This window comes from Coniophora puteana (assembly GCF_000271625.1).
Source record: "Coniophora puteana RWD-64-598 SS2 unplaced genomic scaffold CONPUscaffold_15, whole genome shotgun sequence".
Classification (NCBI taxonomy): domain Eukaryota; kingdom Fungi; phylum Basidiomycota; class Agaricomycetes; order Boletales; family Coniophoraceae; genus Coniophora; species Coniophora puteana.
Window position 1 is genome coordinate 226095 of NW_006913067.1, and position 18184 is coordinate 244278.

Below are 18184 nucleotides of genomic sequence, written 5' to 3' on the forward strand. Positions count from 1 at the left end.
GGGGGTAGAAAGGAGGAAATCCTTTCAGAGGAGGTTGCGCATGATTCTGCTGAGCGCCTTTGGATGGCGGCGTTGGACTGTGTTCTCGGTGACGCTCTTCTTCTTCAGCTTACATGAACCGCTCCCGGAGGACGTGTTGGTCGTCGACGAGCCTGTGCCGGTGCCGGTAGAGCCTGTAGCAGAAGGGGAAGGAGAAGAGCCGGTGCCAGAGGCAGAGGCGGGGATGGAAGAGGCGGACGCAGTACCAGAAGCGGAGGCAGAGGGGGAAGAAGGCGTTGAGCTTGGGGACGCAACCGAGGCAGAGCTCGAGCTACCTGAGGAGCCGGATCCGGAGGAACCTCCGGCGTTATTTCCGCTTGCGATATCCAGCGTTGAAGGGATGACCGGACCAGGGAAGACGTAATTGTCCAGGGGAGTGTTGTACACCTGTGATAAGTTTATCATCTCAGTCAAAGCCGTCTCCGTCAGTGAAAGCTGATGAGACTCACGCCAGGTACGTAGATGCCGGGGTCACTGTCGCTATATCCTCCAGGGAACTTGACCTCATCGCTCGAAGAGACAGTACCAGACTGCGAGCCGCCGACATTCAATTGCGTGCAAGACGGGTAGAACTCAGCGCCGCCCTCCGAGACAGCGAGCTGCAGCGAGATGAGCTCGTGGCGGAGGAGGTACTGGCCGGAGGCAAGGTTCGAAGGGAGCGTGACATTGGCGGGCTCGCCAGCCACTGTTATATGTTAGCTACTGATATTCAACACCCCGCCGTTCGAAGCCGACTCACTTATGTCAGCCTGGTACCAGGTAGTGTTGCCAGGCTTGAGTCCAAGCTCGCTTATCTTGAACCACTCCGCGTTCGAGGAGTTGTACGAAGAGCACTCGCCGTCGCACTTGGCAAGATATGCCATGATAGGACCGACATTGTGAGGCCACTACATCATCGTAAGCATATGATGTCTTGAACAGATCGGAATAGAGACTGACGTTGTTCCCACCAGTTGCACCACCGACCCACTGAACCAGAATGTTGCTGCCGGGGTTGGCGTTAGCGGCCTGGGAAGCAAGCTGGGCATCCTGGCCGCAGTTCAAGTACGGGTTCGAAGCACCCTTGACGGGGTCGATTGTCGAGATCTGACGGATGGCGCTGGCAGCCGCATCCTTGCCAGGCACATTGCCTTTATAGACGGTCCCGTCGATGGTGACCTGGGAGACGTAGCCGTGGGCGGCGACCGTGTGGATGAAAGCGAAGATGGAAAGAGCGAAGTAGAGAATGTCGACCATGTTTGGTGTGGTGTGGAAAGAGAGACGTGGGCGCGTTGGTAAAGTAAAGCGCAGAGCGATATTGAATGTGGATCGTGTGCACTCGCCGGCGAGCCTTAATAGATGTCGCAGCGGCGAAGTGTCGGGTATGAAGAGTAAAGGGGTCAGCGACAAGCTGATGGGCCTTATATAGAGCTCATGAAAAGCCTGTGCGCGCGTGGACAATCACCCCGGCGTCGTGCCATTGTCATCTCGGCCAAGAGGCCGCCATTGTGCGGCACTCCCAAGGCACCTTCGCCTCGTGTGAGCCACACGTCTAAGACACAATGTCCCAAAAAAGGAAGGCGGCCCGCTAGCCGAGCGCATTGTTCCGCGTCCGCGCTTTCGAAAACAAAAGAGCACCTAAGCGTGGTCCGGGGACAAAAATACAAGCTGCAGGGGTTCTCCAAATCAATTCATAAAGAAGAGATCTGACGTCCGCTCCAGCGAGAAGATAAAGACGCCTCAGGGTCAGAGCGACGGCCTGAGGTTGATTCCTTCTTATTGAATGCCGTTTAACCCCTGTGGGCCAACAACAAGATTATCAGTACGAACGCTAGTGACGAGCAGGTAGCATCTAGTCGTCGTCACCACCATCTGAATTACGGTCCGAGGATTTGGCTCACCTCGTTGCAGCAATCGGACATCGCTGGCCAGCGCTAGTCTTGACGACGATCCCGCTATACAGGTTACAGCGATCATCCAGCTCGATCGCAGATGCAGCACGACAAGGCTAGGAGGATGATCAGACGCTCAGCGGATAGCTTCACTCCGGAATAAAGTAATGCTTTTGAAAGTCCGTAGCGGGGACGGTGGAACGTCGTGTTGGTTGCGTGATTATTTTACCTTGCGCAGTGCTGTAAGTGATGATTTCCTCGCATCCTGGGAGTAACCCTGTCGTGCGAAGCATAAGACCCTAGCGGTTAATATAATAAACGTGCGTTATCCATGCATGCTGTATTCCAGCAAAGAAGAAAGGCGGATGGAGGCGAAGAAACTACCGAAGCGCGACGCCCGTGCTGGGCGCACTTGCTGGCGGCTTCCCGATGGTCGCCGCGACCCGGACCAAATCGGGTCTTGAATTCCGAACACCGACACGGATCTCTAATCCCTCCATTGCCCAACATAAACGTTAGACGGCAGCCTCCATCCGGCATCGATGAGCAGATTGTCCGTAACTTTGATCTCCCCCATAAGTACATCAACAGGAAGATTCCCCTGTAGACCTATTCTTGGACTTCTGCGCAGCTCTGGAGAATGGAAGACTCTTCGTCTTCTCTCACACAACCTACTCATCACGGCCACAAGTCATCCTCGTGCTTTCATCAAGGCCGCAGCTGGCTGCTTAAGCGTTTAATTCTTTACGGCTGGTGTCTTCACACATTCTTTCACATGTTTCCTATTCCGAAGCGTCGCTAGTACCTAAATAGCTCTGCACGCCCTGCGTCGCTATTCGTCTTCCCGAAATGTTGAACGCCTGATGGTCTAGGGACCTCGGAACTTAGCTTCTAACATACAGCGATTTTAGGCCAGATGATATCAGCTCGCGCATCTATATCTGATAAACTTGCGTTGGTAAGGGCCCAGCCACTGTCGAGCACTCTGTTCAGTCCTCCAGTCCACTATCGTTGTGTTAAAAGGGTACCTTGGCGAGTATATGTACAATCCCCAATCAACTAGCCCTGGTGATCTGTCCCACAGGATGATTCGTGACCAACAGCCACGAATGGTTAAACTGCTTCCCCGCCGGCGAGGATCAACGGGTTTCATTTGAACCAGGTGTAAGACCGCGCGATTCAATTAATGCTGCGGGCGCAGTACCTTCGTTTCTTCATGGCTACTTTACTCAAGACCACGTCTAATATCCGCCTGGAGCATGAGACAGAGACGTGGGAAGCGTGATTTGAGGCTTGCACCTGATTTTCATCAATGCGCGTGATGTCTTGCCCAAGCTGAAGTATTGTCGGCTACAACGGGGAGGCGGGAGGCTGATCGCCTGTGCGAGAGATAAGTAACGGATACTCAATGATATGCCGCTAAGGTTTACCTACTTGGTTGATAGAACCCTCTGGAAGATCGAAGACAGCTATGTCAGACTGTCTTCGTCGTAAAGATATCGAGCTTCAGGAGGATGTAGAGTAATGTTATTTGAATCAACTGTGGTAACGAATCACTGCCATGTTATGGTCGTCCCCTTGTTCAAATCCATCGTCACACTCCCAACGACCAACTCCTGTGTCGCATCCAAGTACGTGAAGTTGGCCACCGCTTGCCCGCCAACGCTCACACTGCTCGGCTTCTGCACGCCTAAAACCGTCACGCTCTCGAGTTTTTGCTCGATGTCGTAGCTCCCCTGGCTCGAGATAGTCAACGCCCCACCTTGAGCAACGAAGCTCAAGATGCGACTGTCGCCTGGTGGATCACTCTCCCCATCGTCGACGTACGCCGTCCCGAACGCATTCCCGCCTTTATTTAGCGAAACAAGCAGCCCATACGGTCCGCTGCGCGTCTCGTTGATCGTGTATCCAGGTTTAGCATGCAGGAGGAGCGCAGAGCCGTCCCTGATGTGCACGTTGATGGTGCTCAACGGCGACTGCAGCGTCGTGTTCCCACCCGAAGTGCTCGAGTTCACGGCAGTGTGCGTCCACCAGTCGCGCCAAGTGACGCTCCCGCGGCCGGGGAAGATGCCTGAACATACGTCAGGATATGGTACATATTGAGGAAATTGTGGTAATCAGCGAACCATCGACTGTCGTGGCGCCCTCTTCCAATACGGGTGTGACCAGAATGTCGCTTCCGATGAGGAACTGGCGGTCGATGCCGAAGAGCCCTAGCTCGTTCGGGAATTCGTACCACAGCGCACGCACGGTGGGAGAACCTTGAGTCGACGCATTCGCGAAGAGAGTTTGCTGCAAGATGAACACGCTCTTATCAGTATTGGCGAAAGATAAGATGAGGATACTTACCCAGTACGGCAACAGTGCATACCGTGCAGCGATCGCAATGCGAGTTGCGTTTGCAACGCTAGCCCATTGATACGGTTCATGCCGGGTCGGCGAGCCATTATGATTCCTGTAGAAGGGTGCGAATGCAGAAAGCATCTGCCATCTGTTGCACAGCTCTTCAGTCGCGTTTCCAACTGGAAGAGTCAGGGACAGTCAGAAGTTCGAGTTGGCAAAGATGGGATAACTACTACTCACGGAAACCGCATGTATCCGAACCAACCATTGGGATCTGATATAGCTGGAACTGCAAGATGCCTTGGATGCTGTAATACATCGACTGGAACGTGCTGTAGTTATCGCCCAGCTTGATCACAATTAACCTCTGTGTTACTATAATCAATGGTTGAGGACGTACCCAGTGGCCAGTCCACTTCCCTGCCGAGAGGAACGTCGACCTTGCAATAGTAAACGCACGTTTGCCAGCCCGTAGCGTCTGGAGCGCCCGATGTGTCGTGATTTCCTCCATCAGCCCAAACATGTTATGCGTGTCATAGTGGCTGTACCCGCCCGAGTGCATCGTGTCAGGCGAGACCGTTTGATTGTCCAACGGTCCATGACCTACCACACAAAAAACCGACCCGTCAACGCTGTCTTGAAAGTGAGAGCAGGAGAGAGTGTGAGCTTACCGTTGTGTATCGCATACGGAGGACTCATGACGTTCAAGCCCGTCTCATTCCCTAGCGCGCGCTTCGCACCCGGGAAACCAGACTGGCTGAAGTTGGCCGAGCCGCACGAGCCGGCACACAGCGAGCTCGGCTCGTTCATGTCCAACCAGAGCCCGTCGTACTCGATCCCGAGGTCGCTCCAGTTCTTCAGAGCCTGCATCCACCAGTCGTGTGTGTTGGGAGCGAACCAGTCTGGATATGCCTGATGCATCGTAGCAAGCAAGAGGAAGGAGGGAGAAATTATGAACGTACTGTAAAGCCAGGCCACACTTTACCGACAAAGATGGTGCCGTTCGGGTTCTTTATCCAAACCTCCCTGTGGACCTGGGTGAGCATGTTGAAACAAAGGTATCAAGATCTTCGCTAACTTTTCGAATCCGTCATCGAAAGGCGCGTACTATAGACGCTAGAGTCAGTTGAACGCGCATCTCTTTAGTAAGCATTGGACTCACGATATCAGTCACATTTTGCGGTGTCGCGATTGCAGTATCCACAATCGGGATGACTACAAAGACAAGGTCGAAGTCATCAGGCCTGAAAACACAGCGACGATTAGGAGCAACGGCGTACAGTGCTGGCCGTTGGCGTGCTGCTCGGACAGCCTCCATTAGTACGGAAACTCGGAATACGAATGACGCATCCGCAAAAACGTGACATACCAGCTCATCAATGAACGCCTTCATCTGGTCGGCAGGGTGGCCGATCGGGTCGATCGTGAAGTCTCGTTGGTTGTCGTACAAATCGCTGTCGCTCCACTGGGCTGAAGCCACCGTCAGACTAGCCGCTTAATATCCGTTATCGACAAGATTTGACGCACTCTCGAGAGGAATATTCGCATTTCGCATTGCCGCCACGTTGTCCCTCAGCGCCTGAACGCTGCCGTATCCATCCTTGCACAGATGGTACCCAAAGCCCCATGCGGGCACCCACGCCGGGCATCCGATCATCTTGCCATATTGTTCGATTACCGATACGGGCGATGGACCAGAAAAGAAGTAGAAGTCAAGCGTGCCACCGAGGAGGCGGTATTCGATCAGCGAGACGTTAGACTTGGGAGGGGTGGTCAGCAGAATGTCGGCTCCGTTCGAACTAACTCGCCAAGTCAGCGGTCCGGTGGAACGGAGAAAGGTGAGAAGACGCACGAGAAGAGGAGGACGCCGTGCGTCGCGGACGAGTTGTTGCTCTCGTCGTACCGGTGCTCCATGTAGATCGGGTGCGAACCGTATATATTCTGGTCCACCGGGGTTGGGGAGTCGCGTGCCCACAGCGTTTGGATGGTGCCAGATCCGCCATTCCCACCGACGTCGCGTCGGAAACCGCTGCTCGCGACAACCTCGCCGAGGCCATAGATGTTCGTGTCTTTCGGCAGAGCTGAAGCCAGCTGACACCACCATCAACATCAGCGTTCTCGATCGCAGAAGGTTTGACGAGCAAATGAGGCTTTGATTACCTGGAGATACTGATCCTCAAACACAACCTCAAAGCTGTCGAGTGCCGTCGAATTGTCCGTCGCGTTCACAGGAGCAATGGGCGCCTTGGGCAGTGACGCCGTACGCGTGTCAAATAGGGGCATCGCGTCTGCCGAGTCCGAGCGACGCGTGATCCAGAAAGCGAATGGCGTCGCGTCATAGTTGAAGACTAGGTCGGAACTATTCGTGTACGACGTCGGGGGTGGATTAGGGACGGGGACGACCGACGAGGGGATGGTGTATTGTTGCTGCGCAGTGTCGAAGATGTTGACGTGCAACCTTCCGCAGGTTTGAACATTGGATGGAGCTGAGTTGGTGAGCGAAAATACGTACCTCTGTTCGGTCTTATAGGTGACCTGTATGGTCAGGTTTCGGATGTCGTTCCCGAACGCGTTGCATGCTTCCCCAGCAAGGTTGAGTTGCGCGGTGAGTCCGGTGTCGGACTGCTTGAGGTCCTGCAGTGTGTATCCTGCATATATGGTGAACTGACGAATGCATATATGCGCCAAATAATGTCTCACCAGGGCAATTCGTGACATTATACGAGTACGTGGCGTTGACGCCGAGCGTCTTACTGGCAGATAGTGTTGTGCAGGGCCAGGCCTGAAGCCCTAAAGCCCTCAGGCCAAGCCCTGTATAGGCCAAGCCCTGCCCGAGCCCTGGCTAGGGCTTTTGAGGGCCTAAGGCCTGGCCTGGGTTGTTGCAAAGCCCGAGCCCAGGGCCTAAGCCAGGGCCTGTAGCTAAAATTTTGAAAAATGTTGATATGACTGTACAATTACTCTAGTAACAAAAAGTTGTATAGCTTGAACTTAAGTATTAGATAGTGTACAATGTTTCTATTGACTGTGGGAAATCCTAATCAAAAGTGTGCTGTGTCCTAATCTAGCTATGGCATTATCTGACCCACTTGCCCTATTATTAGAATATAGCCTTGAGAGTTATGTTAGTGATTATGTGATGTTTGACTCAGCAGGTTACTAATGTCCTGAAAACAGTTTTGGTGCAAACAGTGAAGCTGAAAATGCCTCAGCACCTTGGGCTCAAGAGTTTTATGCTTACCTTGGCTCTGTGACGCCTCTTCCAAAAGAGATATCTATTGTCCATTGGTGGGGTGTAAGTCATCTTGTTGTATCATATTTTATGACTCTAATCAGTGCTACAGTTGAATTTTCCTTTGTACCCTATTTGGGGATCATTTGCAAGCAGCTGCTTGTCTATTATGGCCTCTTCAGTGTCCAGTGAGCGTGCTTTTTCTGCAGCTGCTGAAATAATCACAAAAAGGTGCAATCACATTGGTGGAGATGTTGTTGAAGCTATTCAGCATCAGCAAAAATCATAGTCGCTATCAGATGCTACATAAGATACATAGTAGCATAGTACTGGTGGACACCCCCCTTTTACATATCACAGTATAGTACACGCATACGTCTCAATAGCTATATCTAGTACTACCGTGATAGCCACCGAACAGCTAATTGCTTACGGTGCGGCTTACTCCATAATAATAGTTGTCTATAGTGAATTATAACATTTGATAGTATCACATATTGATGAAAAACAACGAAATTTGATTGGTATTATGGCAGCGACATCATGAGGGTGTACTACTAGTTATCTAAGTCCTCGAGCAGGTCAGCCATCGCAGCGTCGAGTGCTGCAGGCGCGATAAGCTGCGGAGCCGGGACTTCTGGGGAAAGGCCAACGAAATTCCTGGATAACGCGTTGATATAAGTTAGTGATAATGAAAACATATAAACAGCTACACACCTTCCATTCTCGTGGATGCGCACAAGGAATCGATCCAAAACGTCTCCCGATCCCTCCCGATGATGCGCGAAGTTGTCAATGTTTTTGAGGTGAGTCTCGAAGACGGTTTTGTAACTAGCCTCATCAAATCGCTTTGAGACGAATGAGCCCGTGGCCCATTCATCAATGGCGCCCTCGATCTAGGATAGAGATAGTGGTGAGGGTGGTACATGAGAAGCTCGAACGATGTCACTTACTGCAGTAAGAACCAATGCTAGTCCTGGCTGAGGGAACGTTCGGTAATATTCCTCGCATGGTCCAACCGCGAGCGCGTTCCGACTCTTGTAGAAGACCTGATTGATGAGGAGCTGGATGACCTTCGAGAGAAACATGCCACGGTGCTCCGCGCACGTTTCGCCCCGGTGCTGCCAGATATGGATTAGCCATAAGACAAGAAAATAGGAGTAAAATGTAACTTACACGGTATATAAACGCTGAATCGCGCTTCAAATCTTCCACTAGCTTGCGGTTCGCCACCTGCACCGCTTCGTTGGCGCTTGGCTCAAAACCAAATGCGTTCATGACAAGGCTTCGTGCCTTGGTCTTCAGCTCGCCACGGAACGTACTCGTACGCTCGGTGACCTGGCATACCGGCACGAAGAAAACGAGGGGGATGAAGGAGGTATGGCACAAGGGTGCCGGGGACAGGCGATGGGGACGGAAGCAGCGAACGAGTGGTCGGCAGGAGGGACGAACCGTAGTGAAAGTGGCGGGAAGAGGGAAAGGACCAAAATTGTTAGTAGATACCGACAGATGAAGCACGGTTTGGGGCTTACCAACGATCTGAACACGGGTGTCAAGGCAAGATTAACTTCGTGAAAACTGCATGCCTTCTGCCACACCAATGTCGCCCAGTGGTGTTCCTGAATGGATGTTGGGAAAGCGTGCTCGCCGGAAAGGATACTGCAAAAGAAGCGAATGGCCAAGTAGATAGTGTCCTTTTCGTCGTCGGGGAAATCGTTTGCCTTCACGCGAGGCTTGCGTCCTTTGGTGGAGGTGTTAGAGGCAGTGTCGCTAGGTTCATCAATCGGGCTTGCTGATGTGCGTGCGCGCTTGTGGACCTGGACAGAGCGCTGGTCATCCATGTCCTCATCCTCACCATCATCCTCCTCATCGTCATCTTCGAGCTCATCGTCGCTAGACATAAGGGAACGTGCCCGCTTGCGGGCTGACATAGCAGTGAGACAGTGGAAATAGCGAATGTTGCGCATGTGCTTACCCTCCATCGCTTCCTCAGATGCGGCGGCCGCGTTAATGGTGTTGGGGTTGGGTGGTGACACGCAAGTGTGCTGAGCTAAAACAGGCACAATTCTAATCTAAGCATAGAAATCGCTGACAAAAGCGAACACGTACCAAGTTGACATTCACGAATTAGTCGCTGAGCTACCTCAGGACTAAGCCGACGGTTGGAAATCACGGTTGATGGCGCAAAATTTTGCGGCGCCAGAGTTGCAAGGCTGATGCTGGATCCTCGTGGCATTAAACTAAGCGGCGCTGCACGGTGATGGTGAATGGATGGCAAAGTGCCAACGTTTGACGCGGTGAACTAGTACATTAAGTTAGTATCATGATTATAGGAGGGATGTAGACTGTACCGCGTGATCGTAGGAGATCCTGGTGGTGCCCTGAGGTTGAACTGTCTTTGTGATAGCTAGACGTCCCACTGATCAGCGACGATAAGCTAAATGAGGAATAGACAACATACACTTCTGTCCAGCAGCTGCAAGACGCCTTTGAGTCTTCTTTGCCTCACGTTCGACCCGCCGGATGGCACGAGCTTCTTCCTCATCAAGACGTCGGCGACGATCCTCTTCAACGTTCTCGGCTAGTGGAAGATGGACGATCAGAGTCAGCGATGGCAACGATAAAGGGGGAAACTGTACATACTGTTGGCTATCACACGCTGGGAGGGCTTTAAGGCTCGTCGGGTACTGCTGGCCATGATGGTGTAGCAAGGTGTTCAGATGAGGGGAGAGAAATGGGCGGTATCAGCTTTATATACAAATGAGACACACCTTCAAGGTGCTTGAGGTATTTATACGATTGCGTGGCTATGGAAATAAAGTTCAGCATTAAACAAAGGGATGAATCAACAAACACGTACACGTCTGTGCACGGGACCGTGCTCCCCACTGTGTCGTGTTTGACATGGCGGTAAGAGTGAAGAGGCGCAAAATTTGGATTGCAGCCGAAACGCGGGTGGCTGACGAGAGGGGGTCGGGTGGCTGACCAAGGCCGGACAGCGCGCCAATATCCAAGCCCCTACACCAGACGCTTGCGGTTTTTGTGAACCACTGCTTATCTGTCATGCACAAATGTACCTGTAAGCACGCACCTTTCAAGACCGAGGCAGACCTCAAGCGCCATCGAAGACAGAAGCCCGAGTGTCAGTCTGCATGGGAGGCAGAGCTTCAGAGATCTGCCTTCGATGCCGGGGCTCCTATCATCGCTGTACCAAGATCACTCAAATGGCAACACTCCCGGTCTGAATCTCCATCCCCTGATGTCCATGTCAACATTGATGAGGCTATGGAGGAGGCTGAACGAACCTTTGAACCCTTGGATAATCTAGAGACAGACGCAACTGCTGGCCAAAATCTATCGCATCAGCCAAGGTTCGACAATGATGAAGACGAGAATGACGACCTTCATAGTGATGCTTCTCCGGCCCCCTCCCACTATGTCGAACCGTACGGGGAGAGAGCATCATGGATATATGGAGAGCGACAGCCCACCCGCTTCGAATCGATCCGTAATGAGCAAGCGGCAAAGGGTTTGAGTCCATATGGGCCGTTCAGGGACCAGGAAGAGTGGGACCTCTCGCGTTGGCTCATGCAGAACGTCACGCAGACGGCCGTCGACGAGTTCCTCAAGCTAGACATCGTAAGCTTGCAAAGTACATCATTAGGCAGGCACCCCACTTACAGTTTGCATTAGACGCGAAACCGTACTCAGCCGAGCTTTACCAGCTCGTACACATGGCTCAAAAAGATAGACGACCTGCATGTTGGTCCTGATGGACGTCGACTCAGCCCTGAGTGGCAATGTGTCCGCGTGTCAGCCACTGGAGACAAGAGAGCAGAAGATGACGAACCGGATGAGGACACGTTTGAGATGTGGATGCGCGATCCGGTGGAGGCTGTTCGTGAGCTGATAGGCAATCCAGCTCTCAAGGATCACCTAGCCTATGCTCCTGAGCGTGTCTACATGGATGCTGGCGGGCAGAACCGGAAGCTAGATGAGATGTGGACAGCCGATTGGTGGTGGCAAACGCAGGCAAGCCATTAAGCAATCCATAACTGATGAGCAGAAACTGACTTTAGACATACGTTTAGGACAAGATTCCGGATGGAGGAACCATTGCGAGCGTGATACTGTCAACAGACAAAACACAGCTGTCGTCCTTTCGTGGTGATAAGGTTGCTTACCCTGTGTATCTAACTCTGGGGAATATAGCAAAAGGTGTCCGCCGTCAGCCATCAAAACATGCCACAGTGTTGATTGGATATCTGCCTACCACAAAACTCTCGACATTCGAAAACCCGTCTCTTGCTGCGTATCGACTCTTTCATTATTGCATGCGGCAAATCCTCCGATCCCTCACTGACGCTGGCCAGCGTGGAGTTGAGATGACGTGTGCGGATGGCTACATTCGTCGAGTGTTCCCGATCCTGGCTGCGTACATTGCAGACCACCCAGAGCAGTGCCTAGTCGCTTGCTGCATGCAGAATCGATGTCCCAAGTGCTTGGTGGGCCGAGACAATCGCGGGAGCCCGTCGCCATTCGAGCATCGAGAGCAGGCAATGACACTAGAGACGTTAGCAATGCAAGAGAACGGAGAATACCCACCAGATTTTGTCGCCCATGGTCTCCACGAAGTCTACTCTCCCTTCTGGTCTGATCTTCCCCACACAGATATCTTCCGCTGTATCTCGTCCGACCTCCTGCATCAGCTTCACCACGGAGTCTTCAAGGATCACCTCGTCCAGTGGTGCACTGCTCTTGTGGCTGGTGGTGCGACCGAACTCGACAAACACCTGCAGTCAATGCCACCATATACTGGGCTAAGACACTTCGAGAAGGGCATCTCACCTATCACGCAGTGGAGTGCTGGCGAACATAGACAGCTCCAGCGTGTGTTTGTCGCTGCATTGGCCGGTTCTGTGGACTCGCGCGCGATGAAGGCCGTACGAGCGCTTCTGGATTTTGTGATGGTGGCACAGTACCATTCCCAAACAACCGAAACACTCACACGCTTGCGGCAATCACTGACCGATTTCCACGCAAACAAGCAGATCTTCATCGCATTGAATGCGCGTACTCAAGATCACTTCAATATCCCAAAGCTTCATTCGCTTCTTCACTACCTTGAAACAATCCTCGCTCTTGGCTCGCTCGACGGTCTCAACACTGAGAACACGGAACGGCTGCACATTGATTTTGCTAAGAAAGCATGGCGAGGTACGAACCATAAAGACTATGTCTTCCAAATGGCGCGATGGCTTCAACGACGCGAGTCAGTCGCCTGGTGGTCAGCGTACCTGGACTGGCGATTCCCCTCTACTGACGCACTGGCCCAGAGCACTGAGGCTCTTGACGTCGAAGAACCCATTCTCAGCGACACGGAAGACATGCCATCCGATAGCGTCGCTCATCCACACAACCCGACGCTTCCCGCAGCACCTGAAGTGGCAAAGCACCCGCCTGTCCGTGGAGTTTCGGTCCCTACTCTTGAGGCGGACTATGGCGCATTCGGCTTTGTTGCCACCTTAACCACCTTTCTGATGGAAGAGGGACGGCTTCGACACGGCTTCCACCCGAACGAATATGATCATTTCGATCTCTACAACGGCGCTGTTCTTCATATCCGCCCCGATGCACACCTAAACCCCAATTTGCTCAGAATGCGTATTCGAGCAACAGCTGCACACTCAAACGGTCCCAGGAAGTCACATTCACTGCCAAGATGGGATACTGCTCTTCTAGAAGAGGATCACGACGCCTATGCAGAGTTTGGTGGGCTCAATGGTACGTAGTTCCTTATCACGATCATGTGCCATAACTGAAACCGAATCTCTGGCTTGATTAGGTCTTCGTGTCGTGCAAATACGTGCTATATTCAAGTTGCCTGAGCACTTATCCCGGCCGGTGTTGGAAGAACCACTCGTCTATGTCCACCTATTTCGAAAACTGGGTGCCATGGATGAAGATTCGGGGATGTACAAGTTCAAGCGAGCCACGCACCGAGGTCAACTGTGGGCCCGTGTGGTAAGACTATCTAAGTTGATTCGCCCGTGTCATATCACACCAAAGTTTGGACGCACTGCTGTGCCGCGAAATTGGATAGGTGAAGAACAGTCGTGTTTCGGGCCATGATCCAAAGGCATCGCTTCAATGGCCGTGAAGATGAAGTCGATAGTGTTTGGCCTGGTGGCGTTCACATCTGCCAGTAGTGTTGTGCAGGGCCGGGCTTGGCCTGAAAGCCCTGGCTTTGGCCCGGCTTTTGAGGGCTCGGGCTTTGCAAAAACCCAGGCCAGGCCCTGATGTAGGGCCAGGGCTTGGCCAGGGCTTGGCTTTGGCCTAGGTCAGGGCTTTCACTATAAAATTGTGTATTTTGCTTCCTATGTACATAAAAAATTGGAGCAGTCAGTTTTCTACTCAATGAAGCTATCAGGATTGATCAGACAGTAGAAAACAGTGACAAAATCGACTTTTTATTGTGTCGCAACAATTACTGTAGTAAAAAACACTTATTCATCCAAATCCCAATGGTTCTCATTGTCTGAAATACCTAAAATTAAGTCTCCAAGTCCATCATCATGCTTCTCAACAGTCATTTCATCAATACCATTGTCCTCAGCTTTCTCTAAGGATAACTCAGTTGCTGAGGATGGCCCTGGCTCATGGGAAATTAATTCCTGGCAGCTGAGTGTCATCAACACCTCATCAGGAAAAGGAGAAAACCTGGTTGGGACGGGTCGTTTTAGGTAGTGTTATATAGTAAATGTAGCTATTCGCACCGATTATGAACTATATAGTGGTATGTAGTACAAACTACTTACCTTCATAGGCCGATATAGTAGTCATCAAAATCACCACAGCCGGTATCACTGGTGCATGTTTATATTTACGATAATGACAGGATTATACTCAGATGAGGCTAAGAAACTACAAGAGGGACTGCATAGTCCTCAAACAACGCTGTATCTATGTACCGATTCAATAGGAACTCGTCAGCATGCTCACTTGACTGACCTTTATACCACAGGAGTCTTCCCAATAGAACTTGCGCTCGCCGCTCTGTATCCAAGATTCAATCCTGCCGGGTTTACCAGTGGAGCCAGTCCAACACCTGATGACTTCTCAATCTACGAAAACGTGTACGTAATCAGCTGCTTGAGCTCCTTTTTCGCTGTTCAATGCGCCGAAGGAGGATGGTATCAGATGGTGATAAACAACGGTGGGTACGATGCGAAACGCACCAGACTTGTGGGACAAGGTGGTAGCTTCGATGTCTAGTGTACTCATGCGACGTGAGAGAGCTACAGACTCTGACCAAACCAGCTGACTGAGGAATTGGTGGGGCTTCTTGACAGGTTCATTCCGAAGTGAGCTGGAGACTTGAGTGAGTTGTTGTTTTGCGGAGGGCTCATCAGATGACTCTTATGCCATGGTCACCCGTTCTTGTGGACTTGGTGGAGGTGGAAGAGGGTGAAAACAATAGATGAACGTGCATGTGCCTCGATGCACGAAAGCATGAGCATGAGTGCGAAGATTGCACGTCGCGGATGTCGTCATCCGGCAAATGCAAGCCACTCTCGCATATAACCCGGGTCGCGCTGTACTCTGCTCAGTTTTCTTCTTCTTTCGCACAGACTGCTGACAAGGAAACTCGTAAAGTCGGTCACCGCCGAACCTCTTTGGCTGGGAAATGCACAGCAGTAGGCAGATGCAGTAGAAGAGTGCATCACGGATCGGATGACCGCTCTCATCTGTTCTTGCTGCACCGGAACGCGCATCCGACATGCCATCATCATGTCCGACTAGCTGTGAGTAGGCTTACTCTCCCTCATGCATGATGCGTGCTGACCACCATCGGCAGGCTCTGTCGAATGACTCAAAGCCGAATTTGTGTCGGTCTCGTCCACGTTAGCTTGGGTACGGCTTCCTCTGTGTCACCCTCCATTGTCTTCTCGTGCAGCCGAGTTGCGCTGAGAGGTACAGTGGATAAGGAGGGAGACGTGTTGGCTCAACCCACTGGTCTGTCCTTTCCCGGAGAGATTTCAGCCCCATCGAATCATCATTTTGTTTTACTAATGATGGTGCTTCCCCCGACAGCCGCCGAACAGACTGTGTAATCCGTGGCAGATCGTCAGTTACCGTAACGGGATAGAGCACATCATGCTGATGCAGACTGTGTATGTATATGTGTTTTCTTGAACATGCACGCCGTTTAACTAAAAAGCACAGCATACCCATTAGTCCATGAGTTCTAATAATAAGAAGGTCAACTCTTCAAGAAGTGTCACGTTACTCATAGGCATCTCAAGATGACGCATCAAAGAGAGAACCATAGCTCTCTGAGAACACAGAGTCACCAACATCGTCAGCGTCAGTTTCCGTGTGTACTGCATTTCTGGCAGGACATCGCTTAATTGTACCCTCGCTGGTAACGACATGCTAGTTGACGTAAGTCTCAGAGAGCTCCTGCGCTGTATTGAGATAGCTTACCGGGTTGTTGGCAAAGAGGACGCTGATGGGCGGCGTGAAGTTTCGTGGGGAACGTTAAGGATGCGATATGTTTATGTTTGTGACTCTTCATGCTGTTCTCTACTTTTGACACTGCCTTGGAGTTCAGCGGCGCTTGACTACAAGCCTAGTGGGTCAATCATGTGTGCAGTGAGAGGCGATATCGATTCATTACCTCCGAGATCTTAAAACGGCCGTCGGTTGGTTTCGCTGCGCTCTCTGCGATTGCCTATCAAACTCATTGTTAAGCACCAGCAGACGCATGCAACTACTTAAGCGTCCTCGGCGTACATTCGATGGCCGCGCTCAAGCCGAACCGGAACGTCGTTTCTCACGGCAAAAGACGCACTGACGATTTCCAACTTCACCGCCTTGACATCACTGGGCGTCACGGAGGTCTCTGTCGCGAACGAAACTCCCATCGCATCATTTCACTATGCGCCGTGTGCGTACATAGCATAAGACCGTCAACGCGGTGGTGTTCCTCATTTACGTCTGCCACAAGGATATATATAATCCTTAGGTTTCCTAGCTAGTGGCGTAAAGGTCAAATCCGATATCAATGTCAGAAACTTCAAATATGCTACTACGACATATTGGAGGCAACCTCATTCCCGCCGCGAGCAGAGGGGTTTTTCTTCCAGCGAGTGAAAAGCAGGGAACAGTTGCAAAAGCACAGCACTTCCACGATCGTCGGATAATGGTCTTCTGAGCTCGCCGAGTCTGAGGTGGTGGGAGATACGTCTCTGTCGACGGCGACCGTGTCTCCACCGGGGAGTCTGCCCGGCGTGTCTCCGCTTGCCATGATGCGCTATCATGCGAGTGTTAGACGGTAATATACAAAGGAGTAGAGGGTATACCTGATTACCGTATGCGGGAGATATGATCACTGGGCGACGCCAGCTGGTATGGCGAGAGAAGGTGCTCATAGGATAGAATTGCGCCTCTCCTGTGAGACCGTGCTCTCCTTCGGTGTTGGCTCTTCTAGCGCTAGACATGCGATTCTATAGGCGCATTTAATATGAAGGAAATAAGCGGGTGGCAACAAATGGATATGTGCGACATGCTCACTATGGCTCGCCTAAACATGCTATGGACATTATCCCGTTGGTCTGTAGCGCTGTTAGTTTCGCTTTGTGATTCAAACCGCTGTCATGGAGGTCAACGCAATTTAAGCCAGTGTTCGAAGATTGGAGTGAAATTTTACGTTTGTGTCGTTATTGGTTCGAGGTCCTAAAGTACGCTCCCAGAATGCGATGAAAGAACGAGTTACGGTGCCGGACAAATATCCTCGTTCAGGCCCAGGATTGTCTTGGGTTTGTTCGGACGTCCCTTCTGGAGGATGCAGATGTTGCGTGCTCTTGAATGTCAACGTATCAGGATTTATCAACCTATCGACCAATGAGCGGAAATTTCACACTTACATCATCGACGTCGCCAAAAAAGTCCCCTGCTCGTTCGTTATTGTTCTTTCGGGAGACAACTGCTGGTCTCTATCAGAAACAGTAATTAGCAGCGTATGGCTGGATAAATACTAGGAACGTACATTCATGAAGCTTTCAAGACTGTCACGAGATTCAGATGCCTATACGCGCATGAGTTATGGATATCTTCATGCAGAGGGTACAACATCACCGGGAAGCTCGAGTTTTTTGTCTGTTGTGTCGGACGTTTGCCACTCCCCGCCCCCTGTTCAATTTGTGAACTGCCTTGTGAGGGCGCTACTTGAGGAGCCTGATAGCACATGTGAAGTCAGGCGAAGAGGGTGTATACGAAGGACGTGCCTGTGGCTCTGTAGGTGCGGCGTCCTGCACCTCCGTTACACGGTGGTCGTTCTAATATGTTATACATTAGGTGGGTTGACGACATGGATTGCGCGATTGGGGTGCTTGCCTGAGCGTCATTTGTATCCTAAGTGAAACAGTGATCAGTATATACGTGTGATTGCAGCTATGGAAACGTACTTCGAGTGTAGAGAGGTTATGGCTTTCTTGTTCCTGTTCGGGGAGGTCATCGCTTGGTTTGTCTCCAGCGAAGCGGCGAAAAGCGCGAGCTAAGTTTGCTAGGATGCCTCCTTCAGTCGTTGGCTGATTTTGAGCTACGTAAGCAATAGAATAGCGTGAAAAATGTAAAACATACAGCTGGCGGCTGAGGACCATCGCCTTCGCTCTGCATTAGATCGACAAGTCTCTGTTGT

General features: G+C 51.5%; 7 protein-coding genes across 7 annotated transcripts; 4 read left to right on the forward strand and 3 right to left on the reverse strand.

The window, feature by feature from the left end:
• Nucleotides 1–24: 24 nt before the first annotated feature.
• On the reverse strand, nucleotides 25–1275 carry CONPUDRAFT_76886 (glycoside hydrolase family 61 protein; the record flags this gene model as incomplete). The annotated part of the gene is made up of 4 exons (XM_007775644.1): nucleotides 25–426; nucleotides 489–724; nucleotides 779–926; nucleotides 979–1275. 4 exons carry the CDS (start codon nucleotides 1273–1275, stop codon nucleotides 25–27), a joined length of 1083 nt encoding a protein of 360 aa, XP_007773834.1.
• A 2188-nt stretch (nucleotides 1276–3463) lies between these two features.
• CONPUDRAFT_65093 (glycoside hydrolase family 31 protein) lies at nucleotides 3464–6971 on the reverse strand (the record flags this gene model as incomplete). The annotated part of the gene is made up of 15 exons (XM_007775572.1): nucleotides 3464–3981; nucleotides 4037–4202; nucleotides 4260–4432; nucleotides 4494–4602; nucleotides 4654–4856; nucleotides 4925–5165; nucleotides 5216–5279; nucleotides 5369–5468; nucleotides 5534–5552; nucleotides 5623–5723; nucleotides 5781–6052; nucleotides 6106–6344; nucleotides 6414–6447; nucleotides 6511–6711; nucleotides 6766–6971. 15 exons carry the CDS (start codon nucleotides 6969–6971, stop codon nucleotides 3464–3466), a joined length of 2646 nt encoding a protein of 881 aa, XP_007773762.1.
• Nucleotides 6972–7609: 638 nt separating this feature from the next.
• On the forward strand, nucleotides 7610–7771 carry CONPUDRAFT_65074 (uncharacterized protein; the record flags this gene model as incomplete). The annotated part of the gene is made up of 1 exon (XM_007775570.1): nucleotides 7610–7771. A coding segment is annotated over one exon (162 nt), but the record flags the coding sequence as incomplete, so codon positions are not given.
• Nucleotides 7772–10971: 3200 nt separating this feature from the next.
• CONPUDRAFT_23477 (uncharacterized protein) lies at nucleotides 10972–11484 on the forward strand (the record flags this gene model as incomplete). The annotated part of the gene is made up of 2 exons (XM_007775548.1): nucleotides 10972–11121; nucleotides 11176–11484. Coding segments are annotated over 2 exons (459 nt in total), but the record flags the coding sequence as incomplete, so codon positions are not given.
• Nucleotides 11485–11573: 89 nt separating this feature from the next.
• CONPUDRAFT_29212 (uncharacterized protein) lies at nucleotides 11574–12008 on the forward strand (the record flags this gene model as incomplete). Its single annotated transcript, XM_007775552.1, has 1 exon — nucleotides 11574–12008. A coding segment is annotated over one exon (435 nt), but the record flags the coding sequence as incomplete, so codon positions are not given.
• A 54-nt stretch (nucleotides 12009–12062) lies between these two features.
• On the forward strand, nucleotides 12063–13614 carry CONPUDRAFT_65185 (uncharacterized protein; the record flags this gene model as incomplete). The annotated part of the gene is made up of 3 exons (XM_007775580.1): nucleotides 12063–12758; nucleotides 12828–13266; nucleotides 13328–13614. The coding sequence occupies 3 exons, from the start codon at nucleotides 12063–12065 to the stop codon at nucleotides 13612–13614; spliced, it is 1422 nt and encodes a 473-aa protein (XP_007773770.1).
• A 2959-nt stretch (nucleotides 13615–16573) lies between these two features.
• On the reverse strand, nucleotides 16574–18146 carry CONPUDRAFT_76889 (uncharacterized protein; the record flags this gene model as incomplete). The annotated part of the gene is made up of 8 exons (XM_007775645.1): nucleotides 16574–16798; nucleotides 16848–16991; nucleotides 17059–17136; nucleotides 17195–17347; nucleotides 17412–17480; nucleotides 17534–17572; nucleotides 17623–17721; nucleotides 17952–18146. The coding sequence occupies 8 exons, from the start codon at nucleotides 18144–18146 to the stop codon at nucleotides 16574–16576; spliced, it is 1002 nt and encodes a 333-aa protein (XP_007773835.1).
• Between the last annotated feature and the right edge of the window lie 38 nt (nucleotides 18147–18184).